The sequence below is a fragment of the Coenobita brevimanus genome, chromosome 97, assembly GCF_032717465.1.
Source record: "Coenobita brevimanus isolate Jiangsu-jjx chromosome 97, ASM3271746v2, whole genome shotgun sequence".
NCBI classification, from domain to species: Eukaryota; Metazoa; Arthropoda; class Malacostraca; order Decapoda; family Coenobitidae; genus Coenobita; species Coenobita brevimanus.
This window is the reverse complement of record NC_137050.1, coordinates 28,158,073-28,176,895: the sequence shown is the minus strand read 5'-3', so window position 1 is coordinate 28,176,895 and position 18,823 is coordinate 28,158,073. Positions and strand designations below refer to the sequence as shown.

The following is an 18,823-nucleotide window of genomic DNA, read 5'->3' as shown; positions in this document are numbered from 1 at the left end:
TTTACTCTTACAATATTCATAACATATTCCACCTATTTGTCTTTGACAAGCATGACCACACCACCATATCCATCCACATTTCCCTTCCAAAATAACATACATTCAAGCTTTCCCAACTATCATCCTTGCTGATTATCCTCTGAACCTAACCTACCGTATCCAGCAGACATCCACCCCCTTTCGGCTCACAGTCTTCATCACTCTTCCCCTCTACCCCTCAAGCTACCCATATTCCACGATGCTACTCTGAACACTTTGGGTGATTTAGTTTCCTCAGGCTTGCTTGTTATGTTTAGCTTCTTTGTCATAGTCTGTAAAGAAAAGGAGGGAACACTAGGCCCTGTCTACCCATGCAGTCCCAAGTCCAGGCAGGGGACTTGGGACTCACAGCCCACCAGCCATGGCCAGTGACTGCAGCAGTGGCCTCAAAGCACCCTGCCGAGGCAGCTACAAGGTCACCCGACAAGCGTGCCTTACCATTGTGAGTGCCCTGCTGCTATGCACCCAATAATTCAGCAATCTCCTGGGACATTACTCCCAGGTTCAGGCTCCTCTCCACTGGGTGGAAGTGGCAGCCTGGGAACCACAATGCCATGTACCCTCTGGCAAAGAATTGAGCCCCATCCCATCCCAGCCCAAGAGCCACACCGACAAAGGCATCATGTCCGCCACTAGGTAATGGGGGCAAAGTTTTCTGGCTGCATGCCCTTGCTGGTGCCAAACCCTGTGATGCATTAGGGTATGGTGTGTGGTATGTAAAGTGCACGTAAAGATGAGCATAAGACAGTTAGAGAACAGTGGTTGGGAACGTATGCTGCCTCAGTCCCCTGAAAAGGAAGCTGGCTGACTGCAGGGAAGGGGCAACTTCAGCCTGCAGTTCACTGGGATAACATTCAGATGTACCTCGGTCTACTAGTATAACAGTTAATAAAACATGCATCCTAAGAGAATAGTCAGCTCACCTATAATGCATCCTTCCATAACACTATTCACCTATATGGCAGCAGGCATTTAGTTAGGTCCTAAAAGTTTTAATTCATTTATATTCAACATTCAGCCATATTGCAGAATTTCTGCCTATCAGAATTCTTTCATTCCCCAAACTGCATCTCTCTGGAACTCACTTCCGTAGAGTTGTTTCCCTCCAAGCTTCAACCTACAGCAGTTCAAGTCCAAGTGTTATAGACATTTTATGAATGGAGGACACCAGTAATCTGGTGTATGGATTATTATTTTTTTTTTTACTCATTTGATTTTCCTTCCTCTGTTCTGTTAAAAATAAAAAAAAAAGTGGGGTGTGGGACCAAACATGGCAAAATTTAGTCACTGCATTTGCCAAAGCACTGGCAATGTGCCTGCTTTAACCCGTGGATTATGCAATTACCTTTTTTTATCTCACGCCGTGGTGGGAGAAAAAAAAAAAAAAAACTTTTGTTCATTATAAACTTAAAGATAAACATCCAGGGCATAATCAGGTGAAAAATATAAATCTCTCTCTCTCTCTCTCTCTCTGTCTTCGCGTAGCAACATGTGTAAGTATGCGTAAGGGTGTAGTGAAAAAATTATTATTTTTCTTGTTTTTGTTTATTATTAACTTGAAGATAAACATCCAGGGCATCATCTGGTGAAAAAGAAAAACATCTCTCTTTCTCCATCTTTGCGTATTGCCATGCGTAAGTTTGTGTAGGGGATGGAGTAGTTAGCGGTGATGCATGGCCACTGGAAAGTCAGCACAGCCAGAGCTGTGGCTCACAACACGACGCTTTCCAGCCAGAGCTGTGGCTCGCAATCCATGGGTTAAGAGTCACTAGTACGGAATGATGGTGTTGGTTGATGATCTGGGTAATGGTGCCTCCACACTGTGTTTATCACTGTTTCATACACTACAGGCTAGTCAGAGGTGGTTAAGGCAGGTTTGGGTGGTCATTAGGGGTGACTATGGAAAGGTGTCGGCTATAAGCCATTTTTCCTATGGGCTCTGTATCTCCCATAATCTAAATTCCCATAACTGCTCCTGATGACAACCAATGTATGATGTTAATGATAAGCTGACTGTATTTGAGACAACAAATGAACTATGATAAACAGTACGGTAGCTATCATGGGAACCAACTGTCATGATCTGTCATATGATGCTGGAGAGGAACACGTTCATTTAGTGGCATCAATAAAGCTGTTGACTGAACTGTCTGGTGGATATTTAAGCCAGGATGGGCTTAGTAATAGCCAATAAACCTTTTCAGACTTTTCAGGCACAAGCTGATCCAAGAAGAGTGATATGAAGTAGGGGAGTAGTAGACTGTAGCACCAGTCGAGCAGGGCAGTACTCCCGAGGTGGATGGAAAGCTGATGACAGGGAGTGCTGGAGCTCCCGTTTCATCAGCCCTCAGGACTAGTTCCTGACCATCCCCCTTTGCTGAACTTTTTCAGTGTCTCAGTTACACAGAGAGTAGGCCAGCATGCTCTCCAGTACAAATTTCTCTATCTATCTTCACCAAACTACATGCACAGTACACACTACACTTCCTATTCAAAAGTTACCAAAATGGCGTCAATTCACCCAGCCTCGGAGTCCCCAGGGGGGGGGACCATAAATGCCCCCGCCATCTGCCCCTCTCCCGGTGACGACTCGAGGTGCCTGGAACCACTGTCTGACTCTCTTCTTCTTCATTTCTGCAACATTCGCGGCCTTTCATCTAACTTTCGCTCTGTTGAACACCACCTCTCCTCCTCTAAACCTCACCTTCTTTTTCTAACAGAGACTCAGCTGTCTGAGGCAACTGACAGCAAACCCTTTTCTGTATCCTCCTACTTTCTCTATACTCATTTCAAAGCCAAAGGTGGCTGTTGTGTATACATACGCAGCGACTTATCTTGCTCTCGTGTTCCTGAACTTGATTCTTCTGAATTCTCCACTCTCTGGCTTCGGCTTTCCTGTCATTCTCTGACTAAATATATCTGTGCTGTTTACTTATCCCCTAATTCTACTGACTATCAAAAATTCTTCGACTATCTTACTTCTACGATGGAACACATTCTGTCCATTTCTCCTTTCTCTGAAATCTCCATTCTTGGAGATTTCAATGTTCACCACCTACCTTTGGCTCTCCTCTCCTTTCACGGATCCACCTGGTGAACAAGCCTACATCTTTTCTATCCTTAATGACCTAGAGCAGCTTGTACAGCACCTACCGTATCCCTGACCACCTTGGAGAGAGCTCCAACATACTTGACCTCTTCCTCACAACTAATCCTTCTGCTTACTCTGTTAATCTTTTCTCTCCGTTGGGCTCCTCCGATCACAACCTTATTACCTTAACCTGTCCTATCGCTCCAGTACGGCCTGCGGACCCTCCAGGAAACGTCGTCTCTGGCATTTTGGAGCTATGCGGACTGGGAGGCCCTCAGGCAGTACTTCTTTGATTTTCCCTGGAATGATTATTGCTTCCATGGCCGTGAGCCATCTGAGTGTGCCTTGCGCATTACGAGGTTATTCTCTCGGGCATGGAAGCATACATTCCTTTCTCATATCCTTTGACTAACGCAAGAAAGCCTTGGTTTAATCACGCTTGTTCTAATGCTGTCCGCAACAAGGAGAAGGCCTACAAAAGGTACCGGAGCCAACCCACCTGAATCACATAATCTTTACGTTTATGCCGGAATCGTGCTAAGTCTGTTCTTCGCTCTACTAAAAATAATTTCATCCATACTAAATGCTCTCAACTCTCCAACTCGAATTCTTCCGCTCCTTCTGGCACCTTGCCAAAAAATCTTTCTAACAACTTTACCTCATCATGCTTCCCTCCTCTTTTCTACTCTGATGGTTCTGTAGCTATTTCTTCTACTGATAAAGCAGACTTTCTCCTCCAATTCCACCTTAGACGATTCTGGTGCTGTTCCTCCATCACTTCCCCCCTCTGACTTCCTCATGGCTGACATTAAAATTTCTTCAGTTGATGTATTTTCTGCCATTACTGGCCTCAGTACTAACAAGGCATATGGGCCTGATGGGGTCCCTCCTGTTGTTCTCAAAAACTGTGCTTCTGTGCTTACACCCTGCCTAGGCAAACTATTTAGAGTTTGTCTGTCATCTTGTACCTTTCCTTCTTGCTGGAAGTCTGCTCTCATTCAGCCAGTCCCAAAGAAGGGTGACCACTCCCAACCCTCACACTTTAGTCCAATTGCTTTAACGTCATTTATTTCAAAAGTTTTCGAGTCAATTCTTTATAAAAAAATTTTAAGGCATCTTTCCTATCACAACGTTCTTTCCGATCGTCAGTATGTGTTCCGTCAGGGCAGCTCCACTGGCGATCTTCTCTACCTTTCAGACTCCTGGTCATCCTCCTTTCGGGACTTTGGCGAAAGCTTTGCCATTGCACTTGACATCTCAAAGGATTTCGATCGAGTTTGGCACAAATCTTTAATTTCCAAACTGCCCTCCTACGGTTTCTATCCTTCTATCTGTACCTTCATCGCTAGCTTCCTTTCTGGTCGTTCTATAGCTGCTGTCGTAGGCAGCCATCGTTCTTCTCCTAGATCTATCAACAGTGGTGTTCCTCAGGGCTCTGTCCTATCACCAACTCTCTTCCTTTTATTCATCAATGATCTTCTAAGCTGTACATCTAACCCTATCCACTCATACGCTGATGACTCCACCCTTCACCTTTCCATTCGGTTCCGCATAACGCCCATCTCAACAGTTACTTCAAGAAACAAGGGATGAGGCTGTGGCACACCTAATGTCTGACTTAGCTCATATCTCTGACTGGGGTAAAAATAATATGGTTGTCTTTAATGCTTCTAAGACTCAGTTCTTACACCTATCAACCCGACAAAATCTTCCACAGGTATACCCACTAATGTTTAATAATATTCAGATTAATCCTGCATCATCCTTGAACATGCTTGGGGTTTCATTTACTCGGGACTTATCTTGGAAAGATCATATTACATCTCTTGTAAAATCTGCTTCCAGAGATGAGGTGTGCTAAGCCGACTCCGCTCCTTCTTTACCCTTGCACAATTGTTGACTCTATACAGGGGTTTTTATCCACCCCTGTGTGAGTACAACTCTCATGTGTGGGGAGGCTCCCCACATACAGCTCTTCTCAATAGGGTGGAGTCAAAGGCTTTTCGTCTCATTAACTCTCCTCCTCTTACTGACTCCCTTCAACCTCTGTCTCTTCGCCGCACTGTTGCATCTTTATCTCTTTTCTATCGCTACTTTAATGGTCACTGCTCCTCGGAACTATCTGCTTGCATTCCTCCACCTCTACGACGGGCGCGTAGCACCCGTCTGGCAGCAAACTCTCATCCCTTTTCTGTCCAACTCTCTAATGCAAGAGTTAACCGTTACTCCCAGTCTTTCATTCATGCAACAGGTCAGCTCTGGAACTGTCTCCCTCTGTCTGTATTTCCTCCTGCCTATGATCTCCAGTCTTTCAAACGCAGTGTGTCCAGGCATCTCAAAATGATCGGATCTTGAATTTGGCTCTCTATTGTATTTTGTTTTTCTCTTGGAGGGAACTGTTACTGCGGGCTGATGGCCTTTGGTTCCTTCTTCCTCGCATAAAAAAAAAAAAAAAAAAAAAAAAGTTAAGCAAAAGACAATGATTGATTATGTGTATGTGGATAACCAAATGAAAAAGTCTGTGCTTGATACTAAAATGTATGCATTCCTATGGCATTGGGGAATGGCTTGTCTGGTATCCCATTGTAGTGTCAAAGATAAGGGAGCAAAAGTGATGTGTGAACAGAGGCAGACGATGAAGGAAGGACATAGTTGTTGCAAAGATAGTAGTAAGGATCAACTTCTATCTGTCTATAGCCAAACATCATAATCCCGAAAGGGTTGGCCGTTTGACATTTAGTTAGTTAACTTACAGGGAGGGGTATTAGCACTCAGCCAACCCACTTGCTGACACGTAGGGAACATGTATGGGTTGGTTATATGGTTACCACCCATTGCTGCAAATAGTTTCCTGGCATAAAGGAAACCATTAGATTTGTCATTCAACGTAAAGCCATTTGAAAAGCGAAGAAGAGTAATAAAAAGTGACAGGAATGATGGGAGAAACAGGAAAAGAGGAGGGCAGACACAGAAAAAAAATGATAAAGTTGATGGAAGAAGTAGACAACATTACATCAATTGAGTGGATGATGGTCACCACCATTTATCATCATACTGCATAAATAATGGGGGTAAGTAGTGGTGACAATCATCCACTCACTTGATGTAGTGTTGCCTACTTCTCTCTTCACCTTTATCATTTTTTTTTCTGTGTCTGCCCTCCTCTCTTCCTATTTCTCCCATCTTTCCTGTACTTTTTACTGCTCGTCTTTCCATTTCGGGTGGCTTTACACTGAGTGACAAGCCTAATGGTCTCCTGTAAGCCAGGATACCATTTACAACACTGGGTAGTAACCATATAACCACCCATACTAGTTCCCTACGAGCCAATATGTGGGTTGGCGGAAGGTTAGTGCCCCTCTCCGTAAAAAACTAACTCCAAGTCAAACGGCCACCCCATACGGGATTATGGTGTCTGGCTATAGATAGATTATTTTTATAACTAATGGTGGAGGTAGGTGGTGGCAACCATCATCCACTCACTTGACGCAGTGCTGTGTGCTTCGTCCCTCACCTGTATTTCTCTTTCTGTGCCTATCCCCCCTCTCTCTCTCTCTGTTTCTGCCATCTTTCCTGTCACTTTATATTACTCTTCTTTCCATTTTGGGTAGCTTTACATTGAGTGACAAACCTAGTGGCTTCCTGTAAGCCTGGAAACAATTTACAGTGGTGGGTGGTACTCATGTAACCAACCTATATACCGGTATATATGTTCCCTGCATGTCAGCATATGGGGTTAGCGGAGGGTTACTGCCCCTCCCTGTAAAACAACTACAGTAGCTCAAAGACAAACAACCACCTCTTTTGGGATTATGGTATCTGGCTATTGACAGACAGATAATTTACATTTAAAAAAACAATAAGGATATTATAATAATAGTAACAATGATAATTATTATTAATTAGTGGTATAATAATAGTAATAATAATAATTACTACTACTATTATAAATTAATTAGTGGTAGGTGGTGGCGACCATCATCCACTCACTTGATATAGAGCTGCCTACTTCTTCCTTAGCCTTTATCATTCTCTTTCTGTGTCTGTCCTTCTCTCTTCCTATTTTTCCCATCTATCCTGTCACTTCTTATTGCTTTTCTTTCCTTTACAGGTGGTTTTACATTGAGTGACAAGCCAAATGGTTTCCTGTAAGCCAAGAAACAATTTACAACACTGGGTAGTAACCATAAAACAAAACCATACATGCTCCATACGTGTCAGCAAGTGGGTTGGTGGAGGGTTAGTGCCCCTCCTCGTAAAACAAATAACTCAAAGTCAAACGGCTACCCCTTACGGGATTATGGCGTCTGGCAGTAGATAGATAGATAAATTAATGATTTACAGCATACCACCATAGCTAATTTTCCCCATCAGTGATAAGCTCTGACATGAGGAGTTTCCTCAGAAACTATTTGTCTCAGAGCTTGCATATCAATTATGCAAAAGAAAAGATTACTAAAAATGAAGGGGCAAAGGGCTCGCTTGGTAAGCTGCTGTACTCAGGCAGTTGCAAGCGCTGGTTCGAATCCTCGCAATATTTAATCATACCCCTGGGGGTAGGGGGGTTTCAAGAATACTCCCCCAGTATCCCTGCTTGTCGTACGAGGCGACTAAAAGGGTTGGTGGTGGGTTAGTGCCCCACCCGTAAAAAGAACTAACTAAAAAAGCAAATAAAGCGCCTCGGACCCGGACGGACCATACGTTGACGACTAAGGAACGGACAAAGGACATTCTGAGAGTAGGAACGTGGAATGTGAGAGGAGTGAATGATGAAGTGAAAGAGAGAGATTGTCCAGGTGCTTGAGGATGCAAAAGTGGATATATGTGGATTGACTGAAACTAAATGGAAAGGTGAAAGGATGAGAGAATGGGAATACGGTGTAGGTATATGTGCGGGAGTCAGTGAGAATGAGAGGGCAAGAGAGGGAGTATGTCTGATGATAAGCAAGAAGTGGAAGGAGAATATAAGAGAGTATGGAACAGTGGGTGCAAGGATTGTATGGGTGAGGATGAAAGTAGGTATACAAGCATGGGCGATTGTATGTGTGTATGCTCCAACAGAGGATCGAGTGGCAAGAGTGAAAGATGAGTTTTGGGCGAAAGTAGAAGCATGTATGGACAAGTTTGAGAGGAGCGAGAGAGTGCTGTTGATTGGAGACATGAATGGCAAAGTCGGGAATGTACGAGTGGATGGAGTGGTTGGTCAGTGGGGTGTGCCAGCGGAAGTAGATGGGAATGGTAGTGCTTTGGTGGACATCTGTGCTGGTAAGGGGTTGGCAATAGCCAACACCTACTTTCGTCATAAGATGATCCACCGGTATACATGGAGAGTAATAAGGAGGATGGATGGTGAACTTGTTGAACGAAAGGCAATGATAGACTACGTGTGTGTGGATGAGCGAATGAGAAGACAAGTGTTGGATGTAAGGGTGTGGAGAGGGTGGGGGAATGGAGTCTCGGACCATCACTTAGTGATGGCCAAGATAGAACTGCAAAGAAAGTGGTTGAGGAGGCGAAGGGGAAGACAGGAGGAAGCAGCTCCTGTGAGAAGAGTGGAGAAATTGCAAGATAGTGAGAAGAGGACAGAGTATAAGAGCATAGTGGAAGAAAGATTGGGAAGGTATGAGCTAGAGCGGATGGAAGGGGTGGAAGACGTATGTAAGATATTCACGGAAGAGATAAGCGCAGCGTGTGAGGTGGTTTGTGGAGTGAGGAGGAGATGCAAGGGTGTGCAAGGGACAGCATGGTGGAATGATGAGGTGAAACGAGCTGTGGAACAAAAGAAGAAGGCATATGGTGAATGGTTGGCGAGTAGAGGTAGGGGAGAAGATGAGAGAGAGAAGAGAGGTATATGTGAGCAGGAGAAGGGAGGTTAAGAGACTGGTGAAGGAGAGTAAGAAGAAAGTGGATGAAGAGTTTGGGAGGAATCTGAGTGTGAAATGGAGGGAGAGTAAGAAATTGTTTTGGAAGGAGGTAAAGAAAGTAAGGCAGTGTGAAAGGGGGAAATAGTAGGGGAGTGAAAGATAGGAATAATAGATTGTTGGTGGAGAAGAGAGAGAAATTGAGGAGATGGAAGGAGCACTTTGAGGATTTGTTGAAGGTAGAGAGTGAGAGCAGTGTGAGTATAAGTGGTTGGGGAATGGCTGGGAGAAGAAGAGATGAGAGGAGGGAGGAAGAGATCAGTAGGTCGGAAGTAGTGGAAGCGATGAAGAAGATTAAGCTGGGAAAGGCCCCAGGAATTGATGGAGTGTGTGGTGAAATGCTTAGGTATGGGGGTGAGATTGTTGTGGAGTGGATATGGAAGTTGTGTAGATTGGCTTGGGAAGAGGGAAGGGTTCCAGAGGACTGGAAATCAGGTATAATTGTTCCTCTGTACAAAGGGGAGAGAGAAGTATGTGGTAACCATAGGGGTATTTGCCTTCTTAGTGTGACTGGTAAAATATATGGTAGAATACTCATTGATAGGGTTAGGCATATGACAGAGGAGCTAGTTGGAGAAGAACAAGGGGGATTTAGGAAGGGAAAAGGGTGTGTAGATCAGATATTTGTTCTAAGATGTTTAGTGGAGAAGTATCTAGAGAAGGGAAGGAAAGTGTACGCTGCCTTCATGGACTTGGAGAAAGCTTATGACAGAATAGATAGGAAAGGTATGTGGAAGGTATTAAGAATATATGGAGTGGAGGGGAAATTGTTGAGTGCTGTGAAGAGTATGTACGAGGGAGCTAGGGCTACGGTGCGAGTGGATGGAGAGCTGAGTGAGTTCTTTGATCTCAATGTGGGACTGAAACAGGGGTGTGTAATGTCTCCATGGCTGTTTAATATATATATGGATGGGGTCGTAAAGGAGGTACAAGGTAGGGCAGTGGATGTCGGGGTGGCCCTAATGAATGAGGGTGAGATTTGGAAGCTTCCGGTGTTGCTGTTTGCTGATGATACAGTATTGTTGAGTGAAGATGAATGGGAGTTGCAAGGTTTGGTGAATGAATTTGGGACAGTGTGTAGGAGGAGGAAGCTGAAAGTTAATGTAAACAAAAGTAAAGTTATGGTGTTTGAGAGGAATGAAGTCACAGAGTGTGCAGTGAGGTTGGATGGTGAGGATATGGAGAATGTGAGTGCATTCAAGTACTTGGGTAGTGTGATGAGTAAGGATGGAACTTTGGGGGATGAAGTACGTGAAAGGGTACAGCAGGGAAGGAAGGTTGTTGGCACACTGAAAGCAGTGATGAGAAATAGGGAGGTGAGTATGGAAGTTAAGAAGTCACTGCATGATGGTATTGTGATCCCTACCCTGACGTATGGAAGCGAGGCGTGGACCTTGCAAGGGGAACAAGTCAAGAGTGAGAGCAGTGGAAATGAGTTACTTGAGAGGAGCATGTGGAGTGACATGGAGGGACAGGTTGAATGAAGAAGTGAAGGAACGTTGTGGGGTAGATGTGGATGTGGTTGAAAAGATTAGGAGAAATACACTGAGGTGGTTTGGACATGTGGAGAGGATGGAGAATGAAAGACTGACTAAGAGGGTGTATGTAGGTGAGGTGGAGGGAGGGAGAGGGAGGGGTAGACCGAGGATGAGGTGGAGGGATGGAGTTGAGAGGTATATGAGGGAGGGGGGGTGAGTTGGGGGGAGGGGAGTCAAATGGTGGGTGACAGAGTGACTTGGAGGCGTTTTGTCTGCGGCCACCCTTTGCGGGATTAGGGCGTCGGGCTATAGATAGATAGATAGATAGTATTTCGTTATTTAGGTAGTTTAAATGTTTCCATATTCTTCAGAGCTCTGCTCTGTTCCTTCTGGTTTTGGTGTCGAGAGGATGAGTTAGTACTCGGAAATGCAGCAGTGAAGCTTTGTACACGAAATTAACATCACCAGTCGTAAGAACGTGAGAATTCTACTGTCTGAAGAACAAGCAGTTTGACAAAAAGTGAAGGAGCAACTACCTCTATATTTTGCCATAAACGAGGAAAAAGCTTTCCCAAGTGCATATGAATAAAAAGAGTACTGTATAAAATAAAGTACCAAAGAAATCGAGTACTTTATGAAAAATTTGACAAGTACCAACCTGTTGTTGTTACTACTGCTGGGATTTAAACCACCGCAGGAAGAGACTACGGGGCGAAAAATATATATATACATCGTGTTTTTAATAAATAATAATTATATCTCTACTCACGGAGCATAAAAACAAAATATATATGCATCGAATTGTAAGATGGCTTGAATTTTGTGTTACTCTTGTTCATCAGAAGAAAAAGAATTTCGTTTTCCTCTCATTCAACTCAATGCTTCGTCCAGTATGCTAAAATTTACTCAATACATCAAAATAAAGGCATACAAAATCTTCTAATTAACAGCAAATACCATCCAGGTCCATGTAGATATTTTGAGGCATAGAGTAGTAAACATTCGGCTGGGAAGAGGAGAGCCGAGTGTGAATTCCTTGTTATGCTTTTCATCTTTAGCATTTTATAAGGTAAGTATATTTACTGTTCCCTCAGTAACATGAAAGAGAGTATCCTAGTGGTAAATACATGCATCCATGTAAGCTGTTTGAGGGAAACAGCAAAGAATTTGTTGAAGAAAGCCTCCTGTTTGTTCTTGTTTGAGCTGTCAGGTAAAATGCCCGACTACAAGGTTATTCATATTGGCGCCGCCCCATTGGTTAGCATTACGATGGGTTTAGAATTACTGGGGCATTAAGCTTATAAGTAAATTTACGTTTTACTTTAAGCAGTAGAAGCACCATACCAAATCAGTTCTTGATTGTCTTTTATAATTTTATGGTTATGTTTGGGGTGATAAATGAACATTTCACGGTAATTTCTCTCTCTTTTTTTTTTTTTTTTTTTTTAGCAATGTTCTTTCCAATGTATCAACTCTTGTGTGTTTCTCAAATGTAATGGTAGACACTCTAGTGTATGCAAATCAAGCAAAATTCACTGTTGTTGTGATCCCAGTTACCTTTCAGTACTTCATCCTGCGTAACTTAACCTAACGTTAGTGGTAGGTGGTGGCGACCATCATCCACTCCCTTGATGTAGTGCTGCCTACTTCTTCTTTAGCCTTTATCATTCTTTTTCTGTGTCTGCCCTCATCTCCTATTTCTCCCATCTATCATGTCACTTCTTACTGCTTTTCCTTCCTTTACAGATGGTTTTACATTGAGTGACAAGCCAAATGGTTTCCTATAAGCCAAGAAACCATTTACAACGCTGGGTGGTAACCATATAACTAAACCATACGTGCTCCCTACATGTCAACAAGTGGGTTGGTGGAGGGTTAGTGCCCCTCCCCATAAAACAAATAACTCAAAGTCAAATGGCCACCCCTTATGGGATTATGGCGTCTGGCCGTAGATAGATAGATTAACCTAACGTGTCAAAAAATAGTAATTTAACCCCTACACCTCGGTCATGTTTTTGCTTCCTTGTGCGTCCTGCGATATTCGCGATCCGACTGACTTTTTAAAAATATTTGCCAAAATCAGTTATTACTCTTAGAAAATTATAATTACATATGCATATGGCACATACCATTAGCTTTCTCCTAGGATGTTTGTTGAGCCTTCGTCGAGTACCGTAGAACTTGTGGAGACTTCTGAAGTTGGGTAACGAATTGACACTTTACATTTCCCAACACCCCGTAATATGATGACCACAGCCTGATATTATCACTAGAAACACTGTTCTATGATTTTCAAGTAGTTTGAAATCCATACACCAAAAAAAAAAAAACACTGTGAAAGCAATGAAAATTATGAGCGCATACGAGCTTCCCACTTGCGCTCGTTCCCTGCTGGTATTCTGTCATTTATTATTCATAAAAACACTCACACTTTATATTTCTATTACTTTATTGCACTTATATATATATATATATATATATATATACACACAGTATTTATCCATAAGTTTCCTTCAGTAATAGTAGTTTATTTTCATTCTCATTCAGTAAACTAGCATAGAGAGCAAAGCTTTGACTGTCATTACTCCAAGTATTTGTACTCATATTCTTATATTAATAATTATTTACATTTCTATTTTATTTACACTACGTTATACACTGTCACTTCCGGTAAATAAGGGCTCCTTTCCCTTGGAGCCAGGATGAACTTGGGACACTGAAGCACTCGTAATTTATCACCATTTCCTCCACTGGCTTATCACACGATTCACCAGAAAGATTGTAGTCACTGTCCATCATTATCATGGATAAATTAGCCAGTTCATGCTCCACAGCAGAGTCATTTAGTCCTTTACCCCTTCCCACACGAGGTTTAGTAGGGGTAGAGGTCACAGGGCCCTCTAGAAGCGGCAGAAATGGAGGGGCGCGAGTGCTACGTGCTTTCATCTCAAGAAACAACACTGAACTAAATGACGAGGCAGATATGGGGCAGCCAAGGGTTGACATCGACAGCGAGGTGACAGCTGCTAATTTATATGCTGTGAAATGATTGGCAGGAAATTAGGTAGTTCCAGGTGAATGTAAATATCACTTAGGCTTCTCCCTTCCTTTCTTATATATATTTTTATTACGAGAATAGATTATACGGCATATTTCAAGGGGAAATTACCAGGGAAAATTAGCGAACAAGTGCACATGGGGTGTTGCCAGGTGATAATTAGCCAACTCCAGGTGTATGGAATTATCAGTTACCTTTTTTTTGTGGGGGGTATACAGTATATTATTTTGTATAAGAATAGGGCATAGGGCTTATTTCAGTGGATGAAATCAGTGGAAAATTCCGTGGAAGATTTGCTTATTGCAGCGCGGCCAGGCAGGCGAGAGGAGAGGGTAATAGAGGGGAGGTAGGGAGGGGAGTCAAGAACGGGGATAAATGGCTAAATTGTCAACAGTGGATGGGAGTACAGATGACATTAGCAGTGCTGATTATTGTTGGACACTGGCAGTACTGATAGATGATACAGGCCACCACTTGAAAGCCCGGGAGAATTCAAAATAACACAGAATCACAAAAGTGACGCCCCGTGGTATGATCGTTTGCGCCTGAGTGTCATGAAAGTGACTCCCCGCGGTTAAGGGGTTAACCTGTCATCCAAGATTTAAGTAAGTTTTAGGAAATCCATCATTACAGTCATGAAATAAAGTGGCAGGAAGAACACAGCAGAGAAACATAGTCAGTATTAAACATAATTTATGTCCATAAAATTAGTAAGAAAAAAAAATTGAGTAGAACAAGTAAATGAATTTTCATGGATTTGAGTGCTGTAGGTTTCAGTGTCTTTCATTACGCCTAAAAACAATGTCGGTCAGGCATATGGAACGTGATGATAAATATGGAGGGAAAAAAGTCAGTATGAAATAACTGCTTACCACCATGAAAATAGTCAGATAAATACAGAAAACAAGCTGGAGGAACAGGAGTTGGTAAGATCTTTCGGTGATTCTTTACTATGTGGGTGCAACGACTCCGCAGTCTCAAGGTACAGTACATGTTAATAAGACCTTTTTTATTAGCAGTCTTCTTCAGTCTTGTACAATTTCTTAAATTACTCCGGTTGCAGTGGCATAGTGGTTAGCATTGTTGACAGCAAAGCTGCCAGCTCGTTAATGACAAGTTTCAAATCCTGGTGCAGGCAGCTGGTATCGCTTGAGGTGTCCATCCATCCCTTATGGGTTGGTAGGTAAAATGAGTAACAACTTGGGGACATAACTGTGGTAACCTGGGTGATGCAGTGGTCTTATACCTGAGGATATTGGGTGAATAATCCACCACAAGCTCAAAGGCCTAAGTTATAGAGATGAGCACCACAGCTAAGCAGCTCATGGCATGTGTCCCCACCTTTACCTTACCATTTACATCCATTCAGGTCACTTGAACGCTGTCAGTGTTGATGTGGGCCTGAGAACAGGTTATCTCCTTTTTTTTTTTTTTTTTTTTTTTTTTTTTTTTTTTTAAAGGTATGGCACATCTTTTGCTAAAATAATGATGAATTGTGTCTGGTGCATATACTGTACCTAAAATAGTAAAGCTGCTTTATGCAGATGGTGTGATGTACACACACACACACACACACACACACACACACACACACACACACACACACACACACACACACACACACACACACACACACACATATGCGTGGACAAGTTGTGATATATCAAAATCAGATTTATAAAAAAAAAAAAAAAAAAAAATGAGAGCTAGGTACAGTACAGTGAGAAATTTATCTTTCTTATGCAAATATGAAGGAGCACAAGGCTAAGAGCCTGCGAAGCTTCGTTCTTTCAAAGAAGATTGAATAAAGAGAAAGCCAGATTCTAGCTCATTCATTGTGAGATGCCTGGACCCACTGCATTTAAAAGTCTGAATGTTTTATACATTGGGAAAGACTGACTGAGGAAGATATAGATTACTAGTTGCATACAGGAAAGACAGATAATGCTGATTAACTTCTACATTAGAGAGTTGAACAGAATTAATTTTCATCAACAAGTCAGAATCCCAACATGTACTGCATATCATGATCAGGAAAAGGTTAATGGTAATTTTACTGCATACACAGACAGACTACTTCAAATCAGTTCTTGCAAACATACATTATTAGTATTAGTTCTTTTAACCCCTAGATGCCAGGAATTTTTTGATGGGGCTGCCCTGTCCCTTCGGCAATACTTCCCAAAATAGTCTTTTTTCAAACCTTCAGATCAGGGAAAGTATAGCAGTAAGGGAAACAAATTAAAGACCATTTTACTCACCAACTCTTCTGCTTGTGAATGGAAGCATCCCCAGGTCTGCAGGTGGTCACGTCGATGAGTAAGGACGTCAAGAAGAATAAGTAATGGTACTCGAAGCAGGATGTCTGTGTGTGTGTGTGGGTGTGACCTTGACTTTGGCTTTGCTCTTAGCATGATAACTTCTCCACTACAAGATTAACTACACAGAGTGGCATCCAAGTCATGCCTTATGGCACTATAACTGAGCCTTCTCCTAGTATCCTTGGCAGAGCTTGGCAGGGGTGGATGAGGCAAGGGGTCCACGTGAGGCAGGAATGGAATCAGACAAGGAAAACATCATTCAATACCTTCCTAAGTCACAGAGCAGACTGAGGTACGGTTGCAACAGGTGATGGGAGTTTCTCTTTACCCTTTGGTGACGAGATCAAATGGCAGCCATTTCAAACTGTGGCGGGAATACATTTGCGGTTCCCACCAACAGTCGGTGGTCTCCGTCCACCCCTTTTGCGTCAGTCTGTACTAACACCCGGCGTGTAAGATAACGGTATCTGATTTGCCGATACAGGAAAAATAAAGAGCAGGTATGTATTGGTAAAAATCCCCATATCAGCACTTTACTTTTTCAGCATGTTCTGCCAAAAACAGTATGTTGCCAGTTATGTCAAGGTTGTGTTTGTATGGCAGATTATTCAGAGTATGACTGTTCTGTAACGTACTAAGTTCAATTAGCTAGTCTGAGAGGTGTAGTCATAGATACATTTACAGTATTTACCGAAACTCTGGTCCATCCATCCTGTGGATGGATGGACTAGGGTTTTTGATCATTTGTTCTTAGATGCTGTGTATTTGAAGGGATACTTCTAAGGTCCCAGGGAGTGGGTGATTCCACTCTTTATTTTCCTCCACCTACTTTGACTGGCCTTCAGATATGAAGGTGGCAGCACTGGAGAAATTCTCACCTCCTTCCTGCAGTTATGTATGTGCCAGTGATATGGTTGTCTAGAGTGAACAAGGGATATCACTTTAATATATAGGACAGTTTTCATTTGATACATATTTAACTTTTAATTATATGCTGCTGATTATATTTCAGATCATAAATATGGCCAAGGGTTTTATTGACCCACCTCAAGAGGGCGAGGGTGTGCAGTGGACTGAGCACCTGGGGCCAGGCCGCCAGAACTCGCAGATCGGTCAGACAGAACAAGGAGGCAGTTCCCGTCACACTTCGACAACCCCAGATGATGAACAGACAGAAAATAGCACTATTTCAAGCGCCAGTAGTCAAGAGAATTTCCCACCTATGTCTGCTTCATGCCAGACATCACCTCGGCAGTCACCTGCATCGCCTTCACAGTCCTCAACAGTGTCTCATGTTCATTCTCCTGACAATTCATCTGCATCTTCCCCAAGCCTCCCATCTCAGCTGGGTGCATCATTGCCCTCCCTCCCTACTTTGGCTCATTTACCATCCTTGCCAGCCCAGTCACCTGAATCATCATCAGCTCCCCAATCTTTTCCAACACGTTCACCCACTCTTCCACTGTCTTCCCCCTCTTACCTTCCTAATCAGCCTAGTATCTCGGTGGAGGAACTGCAGGAGCTGGCTATTCAAGACAGTGCGAATAATAACGTGGATGAAAATAGCAATGACCAGCAGTATGACCGTTATGCAAACTACCACCAAGAGTATGCCCACTTACAGTTCACCCCTGACCAGTCAGTCCGCCCACGAGTGAGAAGAGTAGAGACAGGTGGGGATGGGGATGAGCCAGACCGAGCCCCACTCACCTGGACTGAGGAGGTGAGACAGACCAGCAGTCATGATAGCGCTGGGTTCCGACACTGTCACCGCAGGAACTTGTCTGAGGGTCTACCATTCACATCTTCAGGCTACAGGATGGATAGTTCCCATGGCTACCCGCCTCTGCCAAACCTCAATACTGGTGCAGGTAAGCAGTAGGGTACAGTATGAGTACGTATTGTGTAGCATTTGGATATGATTTTTGTGAGCTGCAAGTAAAGGATCCTGGACTTTCTATTATGAGTTGGCCTAATAATGTTTGCTTGGTTTGCAACTGAAGTCAAGACAAAACTTACCATAAGGTCAAAGATCCTCAGCCAAAGGCAGAATGAAACTATGTTCAGTCATAACATAGTGTAATGGTGCCATAATGTTATGTTGTATCTTCCATGATTTTCAGTCTTCACTTTAAATCATTCTTACGTCTCTGCCACTGTATAGATGAAGCCTTTGTGTGTATATTCATTATTCATGTACTTACTTTAGGAAAAAGATGGCCAAACCTGCACTATCATGCAGCCTGTGGTTCTCTGGCTTATAAAGTATGATCCCAGAGGCAGTGCTGGTTTGAACTCTTTCCAGTGCTCATACCTGTTCACAATTTTCATCATCATTTTCAGTTTTGTCTGTTTTCCAAATAGTATGAGTACCAGTAAGACAGGTTCACCTGGTAGCACTCCTCCACCTTGCTCAGTTCTGTGCCATCTCTGTAGTAATTCCTCTTGATATAAGGATATCACACACCATCCCATTCCATGTTTTCCTCAGTCAGCCGCTTCATCAACAGCATTGGTGCCTCTGTATAATACAGTACCGATACTAAAATACCTTCTCACCCATCTCCCTGGTTCATCATCTGAACATATCCAAAACATCTCATTCTCCTCCTTCATACAGTACAGTTCAGGTAGTGACCCGCCCTAGTCATGTGGCGAATGTATCGTTGAATTTTTCTGTGGAAATCAGATCGTGCAAATGGTACTATACCATAGAAACCCATGTTATAAGGCCGATTGGTATGGTCATAATCCAAAAATTTTCCCAGAGTCCCCCTTTGGCCCTTTGCCCCCCCCTCCCCTGATCATAACTAATATCATATTTGTTGTAGTAAACACAACCTCTAGGAACATTGCTGGGCATGAAAAATAGAGTTAATTAGAGAGTATGATGTAATAAGTAAAAGGTAATCACT

The 18,823-nt window shown here is 43.0% G+C and overlaps 1 protein-coding gene across 1 annotated transcript in view; it reads left to right on the top strand.

The window, feature by feature from the left end:
- The first annotated feature begins 11,538 nt into the window (after window positions 1–11,538).
- LOC145413635 (uncharacterized) overlaps window positions 11,539–18,823 on the top strand; it is a 44,699-nt gene continuing 37,414 nt past the window's right edge. The window contains exons 1-2 of the mRNA XM_080283295.1: window positions 11,539–11,598; window positions 16,921–17,779. Of these exons, the coding sequence (XP_080139421.1) occupies window positions 16,930–17,779 (850 nt within the window). The 5' untranslated portion in view covers window positions 11,539–11,598; window positions 16,921–16,929. The remainder of the gene's footprint in view (window positions 11,599–16,920; window positions 17,780–18,823) is intronic.